Genomic DNA, 14,646 nt, shown 5'->3' with positions numbered 1-14,646 from the left:
AACATTTATTTAAGGACTACTTAATGTCTTACGTCTGCTTCTTTTCTCTCCAGAGCTATCCCCCGCATTCAGTCTCACCTACAGATATAAATGCCAGTCTTCCTCCAATGTCCAGCTTCCATCGTGGCAGTACCAGCAGTTCACCTTATGTAGCTGCCTCACACACTCCACCTGTCAATGGATCAGAAAATATTCTGGGTAAAAAGTTCTTCCTGTTTTTTTTTTTCATTTTACAAGAAAATGAAATTTAGGGCTGCATGACGCACAAAATTAGTAAGATTTAATTTATGGCATGCATGTAGATCAGGAAAAATTCACCACTGCGATATTTCTGTCCTCAATATGGCTGAGATGGTTTTTCAGTCAGCTTAAGACTTACCCATTTACTCGCTTTCAGAGTCAAGCCTATGCTCAGGGGCTGGATGTGTCTGATTGAACAGCCCCTGTCCCTCCGTGCCTCGGTACATGCACGTGTCCATGTAGGCAGTTCTGGCACTGAGGCTTTCAGAGCTGCTGCGTCACCAAAGCACTGCTCTGGGGAAAGGCAGGAGGGCTGGTTCTTAGGGGAGCTTGATAAAGTGCATCGTAAATTCCTCTCTTAACTGTTTTAGAGATTACAGAGCAGCCAGTATGGTGACTGGTTTAGTCTCTGCTCACCTAGGAAGCAAGAAATACAGGATGATCATCTGTTCCTTGCACATATTTGCTTGTCTTTAAATACAGCTGGAGAAATTAAATGCTTGTAGATGCCCCTTGTCGGTTCAATAGGATTTGCACTTAGCTTCATTTTAAGGAAGTAGAATTTAGTTAGGGTGACTATGTTAGCTTTGATTTGGGAACATGTTTTGCACCAAGATTTTTAAACAGAACCTAGTTAGTGAATCTGCATGGAGAATTCAGGCTGAAAAATCCAAATTTGTCACAAACTTGGAAGCAGGGAATGTTGCATTATTTGGATTTTTGATGTGAATGGCTTACATTCACATTCAATACGTTTTTTGGCTTTAGAAGTTGGTAATTGGAGAAAGAAGATTTGCTTTTAAAGGGTCTGTCTTCTACAGCAAAGCAGATATTTTGGAGGATTCAGTTCCTCTCTGTGTTTCCAATTGGCAGGGCTTCAGACTTCCTCTTGGCTTAATGGTGTGTGGAGCAAAAGGGCACGCAAAGCTGCTGACATGCAACTGAGAGCAGGGTTGACAGAAAGCTTCGTGCATCAGAGCTTTTCAGGGACTTTTTAAACTGAAGATGAGAGTACAACGCTCTCAGTTGGAGCAGGGGGAGCAAGGAGACACAGAAGGAGCTGTTCTGTGAATTTGGCTTTAAGAATTAATTAAACGTGGAGGCACTTCAGTGATAGCAGTTTAAAAATTAGCTGCAATAATGTAATTTTTAGATTTTGATTTTTCTTTTCACATTTCTTTAAAATTGGATTATGATCCTACAAAATTATTTGTCTTTTTTAGCTACTTTCACTCGTTGGTCCTTAAGTTATCATGGTGATACTGTGTTTGACTTTTAAGAGGAGAGCATCTAAATGTAAATCTAATTGTTTTAATTAAATTTTTAAGTCTAATGAGAACTGATTCTATTGACACTGACTTCCTCAGAAAATCCATTTAAAAATTGGTTGCTCAACTCTATGTGATGAATAAAATAATAAAAGTAAATAAAATTTCAGCTTTAAAAATAAAGTGTTGGGTTTACTTTCCACATTACAGGAAACAGAGGAAATGGTGCTGGAAGCTCACAGACAGGTGATGCACTTGGAAAGGCTTTGGCATCTGTAAGTAGCAGTTAGAATATTCAGATCTGAAACATATTTTAATCCATTATTTATGTGTCATTCATTTTATAATATCAAATCAGGAATTTTCACATATGATGTCAAAACAATGTACTATGATGCAATTGCCTATACTAGAAAAATGTCCTTTTTAAATGCAAGTGAAAAATGCTTTTATTTGGAGAAGACTCATTCTGAATTCCTTTTTCTTCAGGTGGTCAAAAGATCTAAGGCAGATCTGGTTTAAAAAGCTGGTTAGACAAAGTAAAAAGGTTTTTTTTAATCGTAAAAAGTTAATTTTAATTTTTTTTTCTCTAGTGTTTTAGGTAAAGTCAAATATTTTTACCATTCATCTTAGAGCAGATCCTGCCTCAGGATATAAAATGTTTTCTCAGTGGCCTTATAAAACTGAGAGGCTTTGAATGCTGTGTTGTACAGCTATAATCTATGGAACAGCCTTTAGAACGTTGTATATGCATAAATTTAAACTTTTAACTCCTGTTGGGATAATGTAAAATATGGCAAGTATCTTCCATCTACTGTAAGCTCTGTTTCCATATGCATGCATACGGTAATTATTTTTTCATTAGTACAGTCAGATGTACTTTTTATAAAAGAGTAATCGATAGACAGCGGGAGAAATTTCAGAATTGGAAACGGTGGCTGGCAAAGCATTTTGTATTTCTTATATGGAGCAAACTTTGCAGCCCTAAATGACCATCCCTGTGTTGAGTTCTGCATCCTTCACCTCCTACCAGTGAATGCAAATGTGCATATTCATGCAGATCCTGTTACCCTTGCATCCCTCAGAGGGTCATATGTTAAAAGATTACCAGATCTGATAATGTCTGTAGTGTCCATACTGGGGAGGAGAACTCTGACCTACTGGCTTTGAGGAGAAAAATGTCCCTGTAGCTTTCGGGGATTCAGCAAGTAGATAACAATTTGGGAGTCCAGAGGGCAGCTAACGCTCTCTTTTGGTCTCTTTGAGACCTGTCAGAAAGAACGGCGATCGTTTTGCCTCCTAGAAGTAGCAGTGCTCACATGCTCCAGGCTGTTCATTGCTCTGCACATGTATTTGGGTGTCTGCTGGTTTGCAGCCGCAACAAAATTTCCTTGTTAAGTCTGACACGCTGGCCAGTTAGACCTTGCGGGACTTCGTGACATTTTCCAGTGCTCTCCTTTTCTAAATGATTTTCTCATCCTTTCAGGTATTTTTGTCCAAGTCACTAGCTGAGAAAGCCAGGCTGATGTTTTGAGGAAAAACTAAATATATTGCGAGTGGAAGTCAGGGCAGAAATGTTTAATCTAACTGGTGGGTGGGCTCTGGTTGTCATAGAAACTTGTTTCTGTCATCCCGTGTTGTTGCTTGGCAGGAGCAGCCAGGTCATTCCATAAATCATTTCTGTCATAGCTGATGGTGATGCATTCCATCTGCTCTATCAGTGCATGCCATAGTCTGCACACTTCAAATCCCTCGCCTCATCCATCTGCTTCCCCCGCACCACGCGCACCCAGCACACTCCGCGCTCATTCGGCGAGAGCGCGCCTGGGCGAGGAGGGAGCTGGGCTCTCCTGCAGGTGAAGCTGACACACATGAATTTTGACAGCTAGGAAATCAAGAATATTTTTCTGTTTGAACAAAGTTCTATTTAAATACTGCGATTGTCGTGCCTTTTTTTCCCCCCTAAGATGCCACTGTATTCCTTTCTGTTTTGATTTTAAATGCTGCTGCTGCAACTGTTGAGAGGAATTTCTAGTTCGAAAATTCTGTTGATGTACATCTCACAATAGGCCTTTCATGTGTGAAACATCAGAGGATACGACATTTGTTCTTCAGTTTAGGTATTAAAGACCATACAGAATAGTATGTGATTAAACATGTAAGGCCAGATAATACATTTGCAAAGGTTCTTTTATTTTAGGTTTAAGCCTGGATAATTGTGGTCTTAATCTCAGGGTAGGCAAGAAAGAGAATTGTACATGAAAGTATTTACACAAAGTTCCCAAAGCCCGGTGGATTATGCATTAGTTTGGATAATGAACTAGTATAGATAGAAAGAAAAGAAAATCTGGGTATTCGTGCCATTTCTAATGTGTTTCCCTGAACATTTGCCAAACAATAACCCTTTAAGATTGTGCCCATGGAGGGTTATATGGCAGGAGAAACATCTGGTTTATTTCATTGCCTAATGCCAAATCAAAACACTTGGTCTTTAATTTAGAGGAGATCAAACAGGAGGACTGTTTAACTTTGTTGATTATATCAGACCTCTTTGTGATAACTTATGTTTTGATTCCTACCTCAGCACTAGGGTAAAGGCCTTTGTACCGTCTCGGTAGTTAAATAGCCACTGGTCCCTTCACAAAAGAAAAGAAAATGTAGGGAAGTTGACTTCTAAAAGTAATTCATGAATTAAGTTTCTTTGTTGCTTTAGACTCAATAACATTAACATAACAAAGCCTAACTGAAATGTACACTGTAGTGTTTAAAAAATTGGACTAACAGCTCCGAGGTTTGGCTCTGCAGGCTCTCAATTGTGCAGCTTTTGTCTAAGAGCCTTTTCATTAGACCCTGGCATATTGGCACCCCACTGATTGGAATGGACCATGACTGATAGGAGGAGGAGTCTCATTTGTTGCAGTAAAATGAGTCATGTTACCGTTTAAGCCTGGCAGAAGGTGTCAGGGTTGTTCATCATTGGTCATTTAACAGCACAGCAGCCAGGGACTGCATGCAGAATGAATTCTGACCTCGTGTTTTAGTTGGGGCTCTGCTGTACTGTAGATTTTCCTTTATAAAGTATAGCAAAATAAAATCGGCAGGTAGATCTGTGGAAAATTAGCAGTGTCAAAGAAAACTTTGTGGCCTTTGACTTTATTCTAATTTTCTGTATCTTATCTGTCTGAAACTCTCTAGAGTTCTTACACTGACAGCCAAGATTTATTTTTATGCTGATGTACAATGCATGAATTTCCTCCGGTAGTATGAGGTAGTTTGTTCTAAATATATTTTCTTTCTAGCATGTATGAAAAGGAGGAAGCATTTCCATTAGGGAACTGATGGTCTTTTCTAATGGAAAAGTATGATATACCAGGAAGGAGCATGTGGTCTATCGGGTCCTGGTTTTGTCAGTTCAGAAAATACAATATGGAACTTAATGAAGTTATTGTCAGCTAAATGCTGAAATGTCATATTGTCTCTATGAAGAGACATCAACCACACTGCCAGTGAAGATTTTTTAAACTGCCATCTGATGACTAACAAATCCTGGTCTCCGCTCAAGTAAAACAGCTTTGAACCGATGACCTATAAAAATATGTTCTGAAGTCCATAGTCAGTCTCTAAATCTATTCAATTCCCTTCATAAAGTTAATTTTCCCGGTATCTTGAGATTTTAATTTTTAATTAAAGCTTTAAACATTATGTCTTCTATTTTTACCAATAGTTTTTAATTTCATTAATGGCAAGGAAAGAATTGTTCTGGGTTGAAGTTCAGTATCTCAAGAGGCCAATTGATACTGAAATAAGAGAGAAACATGTTATATGCAGCAGTACATTGCGAGAGGAATAAAATGTAGGTGTTTTTTGTTTGGTAGGAACCGATAATACAAAAGCGTGAATGCTTTCTTGGTATTTTGTTAAGGATTAATTTTTAGCAGATAACATGTGTTAACTGCTAAAATCTCTCTCTAAAGTTTGGAAAGCCATTATTCATTGGCATTTTCCTGAAGTTTTGTTTGATATAATTAACTGTGTACTGGGAAATCTTACATGAATCGTTCCCCTGCAGAGACAGAAAGGCTGTAATTTCTGCTGCTCTTAAATGAGCAGGAAGGTCAGTTATACTTGTGTCACTATGAAATACAGGCTGTACTTATTTGGACAGCTGCTTGAAAATGAAAGTTCTTTGGACGTTTTTAGAGCCCTGAGTGTAATAAGGCAGAGCTGTGATTGAAGGATCAAATTGCAGTTTTTATCAATCCAGAATCAAGAATGACAATTAAAACATGAAAAAGAATCCTAATAGCTTTTTTTTCCTGTGTATCATAACATATATTGATATATAATCTCTTTGTCTGTTGTCAGATTTATTCTCCTGATCATACCAGCAGTAGTTTTCCATCGAATCCATCAACACCAGTTGGGTCACCATCGCCTCTTACAGGTACAGACTGGCCATTTGTCAATACCTTGTTTGTTGTTTCGAAAGTGTCCTCCTTGGAATCACAGTGAAATCAGCTTTAACTTCCTTGCATAACTGCTTGTGCATTTTGGTTATTTTTCCATTGTACAAAACGAAGATTTATAAATCCAGATTCTTAGGCATTTTGTTAGGGGTGTTCACCTGAGTCCTGGCAACTTGCTTTGAAAATTAGTCATTAAAATTATGTCTGGAAGCATTATTTGACCATACGTTATCAGGGCTATGAAGATATCTTTATAAAGATATCTTATCAGACAGTACAGATTTGCACTCTTTGAGAGAAAGAAGAGTGATTTGATTTGATTTGGGGTTTTTTTAAAGCTATGTGTTAAAGCTCTACGGCAGCTTTCAGTGACAAACACAGCAGACGTGTGTTCCCTCTAATGAAAATATAGTAGGCTATGAGACTGTCCAATTTTTACACAAGATAGCTTTTCATTCATATATTTCATGAATGTTTTCATTCTATGGGAGAAGAATTTCTGGCATTTTTCAAAATAAATGCTGTGTACTGCAGCCACCTCTGTCACCTGTGCTTTGTGTGTTTGTAGTGTGAATGTGGGAAGAAGCATTCCAGTGTGGAGATGAACTGTGGGCAGCTGCCTACAGCTATTAGTGGTAGTGCAGCTTTCACAGACACTGTGGCCTCAGCTGTCTAGTAAAAGTTGAACAGCTGTTCTCCATATAGAGAGGACTGTGAAAGCTCCATTGACTTAAATTTGTTGTTTAACAAAGAACTAGAATTACAAGTAAGATGATGTAACTTTAACCCTGTTCTTTCCTATAGCGCAATTTGTTAAATTATTGAACGTTTATACAACAGTCTCTTTCCCTGTTCTCTGTTGTTTAATATATCCCTGCAGGCTCCTGGCCACTGGTCACTTTTTTTGTAAGTGTTGTGCTTTTTATAAAACAATAAAATTACCTTAAGGTGAAGAGGGTACAGAAGGAGCTTAGCTGAACGCTTTTGTAATTTAGATGAATAAATCAGGAAAGGTATTGCACGCAAAATGTAGGCATAGTCATATGGATGTGAATATGCATATCTGTATATGCAGTGTCACTCAAAACCTCCATCATTCATTCTTCATTCCTGTTTAATGGACACTGCTCTGGTTTTCTGTGGATGTGATGGATTAATGAATATCTGACATGGCTTACCTGAGCAGCTGCTTTGGGCATTTCTTTTCTATTACTGAATAATCCTTGTTGAATTGAGTAATGATGGGATTAATGGGAGTTTTGATTTAGTGATTACAGTTGATAAAAAATGTTTTGTGTATTCTGTTGTGCTGAAAGGCAGATCAGACCAGAAAATTATTAATAATTTTCTTTTTAACATCAAAGTAACATTGAAAATATTTTGTGGCTGGGAGAAAGGAGTTCTGACATTTCGAAGTATTGAAAATTTTAAAGATCCCAAAGAGGTTTTTTTCAAGAGTTGCCTAATGAGACACTGCACCTCATTTTGTAAGCATGAAAGCACTAGCTAATTTCCGAGTTTAGAATACAAATTTGAGGTCACTAAAATTTGTGTTTTCCTTTTGCTGTTGTGGTCTTTGCCTGTTGCAACCTGTGTGAAATCTACGAAATTTGCACTTTGTGTTCCTTATTTTGGATTCTGATGGTTAAGACAGTAGTAGACATAAGCAAATAATACTGAAATCCTTTTCAGGCTCAAACTTAGCATCTGCTTCACATTTATACCCTCCCGCCCCCTTTAATTTCAGTGATACAGAATTTATCAAGCCTTTGGTAAATTGCTCCAGTAGTTAATTACCTTCATTTATGAATCTGGACTTTTATCTTTATTCCCAGATGAGTCACTAAGAACACGGTGAAGCACAATGAGAAGTAATTACTACTGCATTTATTGCTATTTATACTCCTGGTAGCCATTTTCTGTCTTGACCCAAAAAGTTATTGCAGATAAAACAAATGTTTTATGTATACTGAAATAATATATTTTGGAGCATTTTAGCCTTCATTGTCATTTTCCCCTTTTGCAGTTAGGTATTTGTTTAGTTAGCATTCATAGTATTACAGAACGCTTAAGTCATAATTTGCCCATCCTTTAATTGTGAATTACGGTAGGGGTACTCTGTTTACCAGGGAAAGCACTGACGGATACCAACGTCATGAGACCTTGGGGTTCAGAAGCTCATGGCTGACTCTTTGGCTCTTGTGTTGCTGAATGAGGATTAATGACGTTTTTTTAATTCACTTAAGTAAAAGCTTGGAGAACAACTTGATGAAAACCCCCAAGTATTATGAGACAATAGTGCGTGTCTCGCCTGCCCTGCCCTCATTTAATTTCTAATTTTACACAAACATGCCCGGAGCTGAGCATCTCACATAGTTTTAATGATCGTGTACACGCATGCGAAGTTTATATAGGGATCTGAATGGTGGGAGCCTCGGTATTTTAAGAATCCTTCTGCAGGATCAGAGGCATTCAGGAGGTTTGGTGGGTTCTGAGGATGCAAAGCCAGCCCTCTGCAGCTCCGAGTGTGTTTGAAAAGGGAGCCAGAGGATTAGTGTTGGGGAGACTCGGGGTAAGAACAATGCTGCAGTGATTGCTGTCGGTGACCCCTGTAAATCCTAACACTTGCCTGGCTTATTTGTTTTTTAATGCTGCTGTGTTGGTGCTGCACTAAAAGCTGCAGTTGTTAATTGCAGGGCTTGCGGTGCCAGGATGCTTTTTAACATAATTGGTGGATTTCATGCACGAACTTCTAGGAGGGGGAGTGGAATGAGGCAAGCAGGAAATCGGTGCCATCTGGCAACCTGCAGCCATGGAGGCAGAGTGCCGCCACTCGGGAGGAGCCCCGGCGGTGCCGAGGTGTGACTGAAAGCTGCAGGTTGCATTTGGGTTGGGCATTGCACAGGATGAGTTGGTTATTCCCTCCCTTCTTTTCTTTTTGTCTCCTTTGTGAGATGTCCCACTCGCGGTTTTGTTCCGGGCGTACGCTATAGAAATAGGGCCTTCTTCAGTGAAACCTCCCAAAGAAACGTGGCAGCAGAGGTGTGCAGGCTTTCAGTCTGTCTGCTGCTCACCTGGCCACCTTCCTGCTCAATCCCGAGCTGCTGCTGGGCCGAGTCCCGAGAGCAGGAGTGCTCCTCACCACAGTCCTGTCTCTAAAAACGGAGTTCTGAGCAGGGAAAAATTTGAACGTTGTGCTGCACCAAAATACTCCAGAGTTTTGTCATTAATGGCGGTGCAAAAATAAGTGGGACTCCAAGCATTATTCCCGAGTTCAGGAATGACAGCAATGCAGACGGAGACTACGGGTCCAGACCCAGAGTAGCTGTGTGAAGTGAAAATCGGTAATTATAAACTTACTCACTGAATTCTTTGTATTTTAAAAGAGAATTCCAACACAATTATGGCAGCTCTGGACTTCCATGAAATAGGAGATTTTTACTATTTTTTAATTAGAAAGGAAATATTTAGGTATTTTAATAATTTTAATAGCTCTGCAAGCTGTACTCTTTTTGTTAAATAAAGCCTTGTCTTTAAAAGGTAACTACTTGCAGCTCTCTGAACAAAGGAACTGTAATGTTATTAAACCTTTTCCCAGTTTTCCAGACGTACAGCTCTGGCTGTTATTGAAAGAACAAGCCCACAGGCTCTTCCTTTAATGAGCTGCGTTGGATTGTATATCCATAATTTATTAATGTAATTGCTTTATTATTACATTTGTATGGCTGAAAGGAAGCTGTCTCTAATGGCCATAGAATTTCATGTAGTATCTTTATAAAAGATGCATTATTAGTTGGTGAGAAAAATGCATGTTGTACTACTTCAGGCTTTGTGTTAAAAGTACTGCTTTATTAGTTATTGCCTTTCACATCTAATTATTTTTAAAATTTACATGATAATTAGGTATATTTATGTCAGATTAGAATGGCTATGTATTTGCATTTGCAGCGTATTGGTAATATGAATTTAATCGTCAATTTGTAGCATAAGCAATGATTCTTTTGCTGCTGATTTACCTTAAGTATATCTGAAATACCAGATGGGAATGACTTAGGTGTATTTTTACTCTTCTAAATTTGGAATGCATTGTAATCTAAAATGGTATCATGTACAACCAGACAAGCTAAAGCTTTTAGATCCAGTTTTAAGTTTTAATGTTTAGTAGGGAGGTGTCATAAAAACGGTTCTCCAGTTATTCTTAACTGGACGTCTATTTGATTACTTTAAATATTTTTGTCGCGTATTTTAACAATATTAAAAGTACACCTTCATATACTGAACAGAATCTGAAGAAGAATTCAGCAGTTCTTTTATGGTGACACAGGCAGAAGCAGGTATTTCAAATATGACATGTGTGTACTTTTTTAATGTTGAACTACTTTGAAGATGTCACTGCTTTTGTCACTGACAGTGATCTAACCCTACAGATGCCAGGATATGAGAATTATCCCTCGGTGAGGCTGAATGAAGGAATTTGTCCTCCTTTGTATACCCATATGTTAGCTTACCTTTTTGCAGAATATGTTGGGTTTAATTATGTTGAGAAATACAGTCTCTGCTTCCCACTTCTGCTGTGTAAATCTGTGCGCTAACCTAGACAATTTTGACAGGTGCCAGTCAGTGGTCGAGGAGCGGAGGACAAGCTCCCTCATCTCCCAGCTATGAAAACTCTCTACACTCCTTGGTAAGAATTGGTGAAAGCAACACAGTACGTTTTACTTAGGAGCTGAAGGCTTGGTTTTGTATAAATCCTGCATATCATTAAAGGAAACAGTAGGATAGCATTACAAATGAATTCTTTGCTAACAAATGGCCTGTTCAGTTGAACAATATAAGACGTGCAGGGTGTGTCTTTCACCATCTGTTCCTTGGGCATCAGGCTTCTGTGCTGAGGACAGCTGGTGCTAAAGCGCTGTTATGAGATTCTGGTACCTTTTCACAAATCCATAGCTAATTCTTATCTAAAGTTCAGTCTGGAGAAAGATAAAGACTTCATGCCTTCGCATTTACTTGTCCTTCCCCCTCTCTCCCTCAAATGGCAGTCTCTAGGGCTTGTTTGCATTACGCTGTTATTAAAGTATTAATACGTTTTATTTGTAATTATTATTTGTTGTGGGGAATGTTCATTTATTAATTAAACATTTTACAGAAAAACACACAGGCAGTAATCTACAGCATTGTAAATTTTCTTCTTTTGAGGATTCAGCAGAGGATTTCTGTTACTGACTTCCTTCTTACATTTCCGATACAATATTGGGAAGGAAACAGGGAAAATTTGAGGGAAGGTTTTGATTACTTGCTTAATATTTCTAGTTTCCACAGATGTAATTTCTATTTTTTTCTGTCTAACAAGAATAAATTATAAGTTAAATCGGATTTCTTTTCTTCAACATTTTTGCAATTAAATATAATTGTTATGTACATCTTAGAATCCTAACATAACTGCAATGTTAAATATTAGCCTTTTCTTATCTTAATATAATCAGATCTCTGTTGCATTAACTTGACTAACAATTTATTGCTGACATGCACATCAGCTGTTTCCTCACCTCTTTTTTGAATTAATCTTAACCTGTGCTTTGCTTCCTGTTCTGTCTTGACTTTGCCAGAAAAATCGAGTTGAACAGCAACTTCACGAGCATTTGCAAGATGCAATGTCCTTCTTAAAGGATGTCTGTGAGGTACTATTTCACTTTAGATGGTGCCTTTTTGTGTTTCAATTAACGCTTCCTTCGGATTCCCCATTAAAAACTTAAATTAGCGTAGTGTATGACCCATCTTTTGACTCCAACATCGTGCTATTTCAGTTTCTAGAGCTGCAATGTCACAATTGGTTTTGCTTTTTTTTTTTTTTTTTTGGTATTCCTTTTAAAAGAAAGTAATTAAAGTAATTTTAAAAGAAAGTAATTTTAAGGCAGATTTCAACAGTAATACAAATAACTCGCTTTTATTTCTGAAATTCCTAATCTGCTTGAAGGTCCATCTTAAAAAATGATAACTTAAAGTTTTGTCCAGTTTTTCTGTAGTACAGATTCTCAAAAAACCACTGCCTCTCTTAATTGTTTCCAGCATGGTGAGGCTGATTTTACGATCATTCTTTCTTGTCCTGCATTAGCTTATTTTGTAGCAATTCCTTTTTTCTTTTCATGCCTTATAATAGCAGCTGAGTAACATTAACCTTATAATAAGCTTCACTTTCAAAGCTGCCACCTATTTGTGGAATGAATGCTATCTTGAACAAAATCTCCAGATAATATTTTCTTTTTCCTGTTTGTTTGTAGTGCTGGTAGGTGCTTTCAAAGTCTTTCGGTACTATTTTGATACCACAATTCATTTTGTATCTTTAATACCTCTGAGATAGACTCTTGTGGTGTGAGAGCCTGGGGATTTATTCAGTAACGGCTGCTCCGTCCCTCTTGCATCCCCACAGCAGTCCCGGATGGAGGATCGCTTGGACAGGCTGGATGATGCCATCCATGTGCTGCGGAACCACGCTGTGGGGCCTTCCACAAGCCTGTCAGCTGGCCATGGAGATATCCACAGTTTATTGGGACCATCCCACAACGGGCCGATTGGAAGCCTCAACTCCAGCTACGGAGCGTCCAGCCTTGTAACAGCCAACAGACAAGCATCCATGGTAATGATGATGTAAAGCATGTTTATGCAAAGCAGCTACAGCTGATGCATTGAAACTGTTGTAGAGCCTACCGAGGTAGAACTGGGCTGTAAGACTAATATTTATCAGGAAGAAACCACTCGAGATTCTTGTGGAGGAAAAGATGGCAGACAGCTTGCACCTGCTATGGGTTTCCAATTAGAAGGCTGGAGTGGGGGTGGGCAGAAATGAGGGGGAGGAAAAAGATGGGAAAACTTAGACTTTGGCCTGGTCAGTGGCCCATAAAATCCTGCTGTGACCATATGCAGAAAGCTGAAACTTTCTGCTGAGAGCGTTTCAGCTTATACATGCATTTTTTCCAGATGTGTAATAATTGGCAGAACCGTTTTCTCCTTGAAATGGTGAATAGGGAGATTGAATGGGAAAAGCAGTCGAGAAGGACTGAATTTCAAGTGTTCTGGTCTGGAAAAGCTGTTTATTGTAAATTGGAACTAGTCTTCAATAGCAGATGCTGGCAGAGGACTGGGAGGAAGCTGTTGGAATGTGGAACCATAGTGTGCGCAGGCTCAGAATTTAAACTTTTTTTCCAAACGAAAAGGAGTTTGAACGCAGCTGTAGTGTAAGTAACAATGAAAAGGAAACTACTTTCAGATTAATCCCCAAGAAGGGTGAAATAATTCAATCCATCTCTTCTAGTTTCTTTAAAAATGTGAACTGTTCTGAAAAAATGTAGCTGAGCTTTTTATAGATCAGAAATATGCTAAAAGCATTACACAGTAAACGAATCTATTTGTAGCATTGCTCACCTCCCTTTTTCTTCGTTTTCATTCCACCCTTCTCAAAAATGCTTAAAGGAAAAAGAGCTTTTAAAAACATGCTTGTTTTAGTGGTGCCATGTGTTTGCATGTTTACAGCGTAATTTTAAAGACCAGTTACATGCTGTGAAATTTTCTGTTATAAAACAGATTCACAGCTGGGTACTGTGTGATCAAGGCAAAATTTCACCTATCATCAAAATAATTAGGTACCCCAATTGCTGAAGGGTTTGTATTCTATAAAACAGAATTAGTTCCAGGCTCTCCCATTCGCACATCACACATCCATTTATATTAATTTCAGGACCACTGCAGTAAACATCAAAAAGAACTGGTTGCTTTCTATAAGCTGCGTGTGTTTGGGGGCTTTGGGGAGGGGATATTTTCCAAATGCACATCCAACTTCAGCTTTCTATACAAGTTCACAGTTACTTTTAGTAAAGAAAGAAATGGTGCATAGGTACTTCTGAATTTTTTTGTAGTACCTACTGAGATTTAATATTTAAAGAATGCTGTTAAAGTTCTACATGTTCTGGGGCAGACTGAAATTTAATCATACAAAAGAAAACTTTTTTCCCCTCTGGTCTTGTAAAGTAAATGACTGAAACTGCAGTGACAAATTTTTTCTGTGACTTCAGAAACCTTCTGATACTGATAAGCCAGATGCAGTAAAATAAATACAGGTAGTGCCAAAATGTACATCAAAATCTCAGTTTCTCTTTTAAATAAGCTGTGATAAATATTTTATCAACTCAGTTTTTATTAAAATAGGGGACAGTGGAAAATGACACTCCAAAGTGGGCAGAAGTTCGTTGATCTTCTCTAGTTTAATGTAGCTGTGTAACTTAAATGCAATACAGACCTAATTTATCATCTAATTATTTGACTGACAGATGCTTGTCTGTTGGAAAAAAATTAAGAAAGGGAAAAAAAAAAAAATAAAGCCTGTACTTTTCATCCTCACTTGGTGAATGAAACAAGCTTGCAGATCAGTTTTGGCTTGAAAAGTGAGTCAGCTAAAGAATTTCTTGGATTAACGTAAATTTTGTTACATCAGAGTAATTGGCTCCAACAGAAGACATCCTGTTGTGGCCTTGCCCAGTCCCCAAAGAGCGCCCTTTGACATCATTTGCAACTGCAGGAACTGAGCGTGACTTAGGATGGAGTCCTGAGAAGGGTACAGAGCAGCGGCTGGCACATCTGGATTTATTAGTGGTGACTGCATTGCAGTAATGCCCCTC

The 14,646-nt window shown here is 38.3% G+C and overlaps 1 protein-coding gene across 11 annotated transcripts in view; it reads left to right on the top strand.

Moving 5' to 3' along the window:
- The window catches only part of TCF12 (transcription factor 12), a 160,289-nt gene that overhangs the window by 131,919 nt on the left and 13,724 nt on the right, over positions 1–14,646 (top strand). For 6 of the 11 annotated variants that reach the window (XM_040077414.2, XM_040077415.2, XM_040077410.2 and 3 more), the window contains 6 exons: positions 54–198; positions 1,719–1,783; positions 5,874–5,952; positions 10,585–10,658; positions 11,584–11,655; positions 12,405–12,611. In XM_040077414.2, coding sequence (XP_039933348.1) covers positions 54–198; positions 1,719–1,783; positions 5,874–5,952; positions 10,585–10,658; positions 11,584–11,655; positions 12,405–12,611 — 642 coding nt within the window. The remainder of the gene's footprint in view (positions 1–53; positions 199–1,718; positions 1,784–5,873; positions 5,953–10,584; positions 10,659–11,583; positions 11,656–12,404; positions 12,612–14,646) is intronic. The other 5 variants (XM_040077419.2, XM_040077416.2, XM_040077422.2 and 2 more) reach the window with 2 other exon arrangements.

Source organism: Hirundo rustica, chromosome 13, assembly GCF_015227805.2.
Source record: "Hirundo rustica isolate bHirRus1 chromosome 13, bHirRus1.pri.v3, whole genome shotgun sequence".
Lineage (NCBI taxonomy): Eukaryota > Metazoa > Chordata > Aves > Passeriformes > Hirundinidae > Hirundo > Hirundo rustica.
This window is presented reverse-complemented; position numbering and strand designations above follow the sequence as displayed.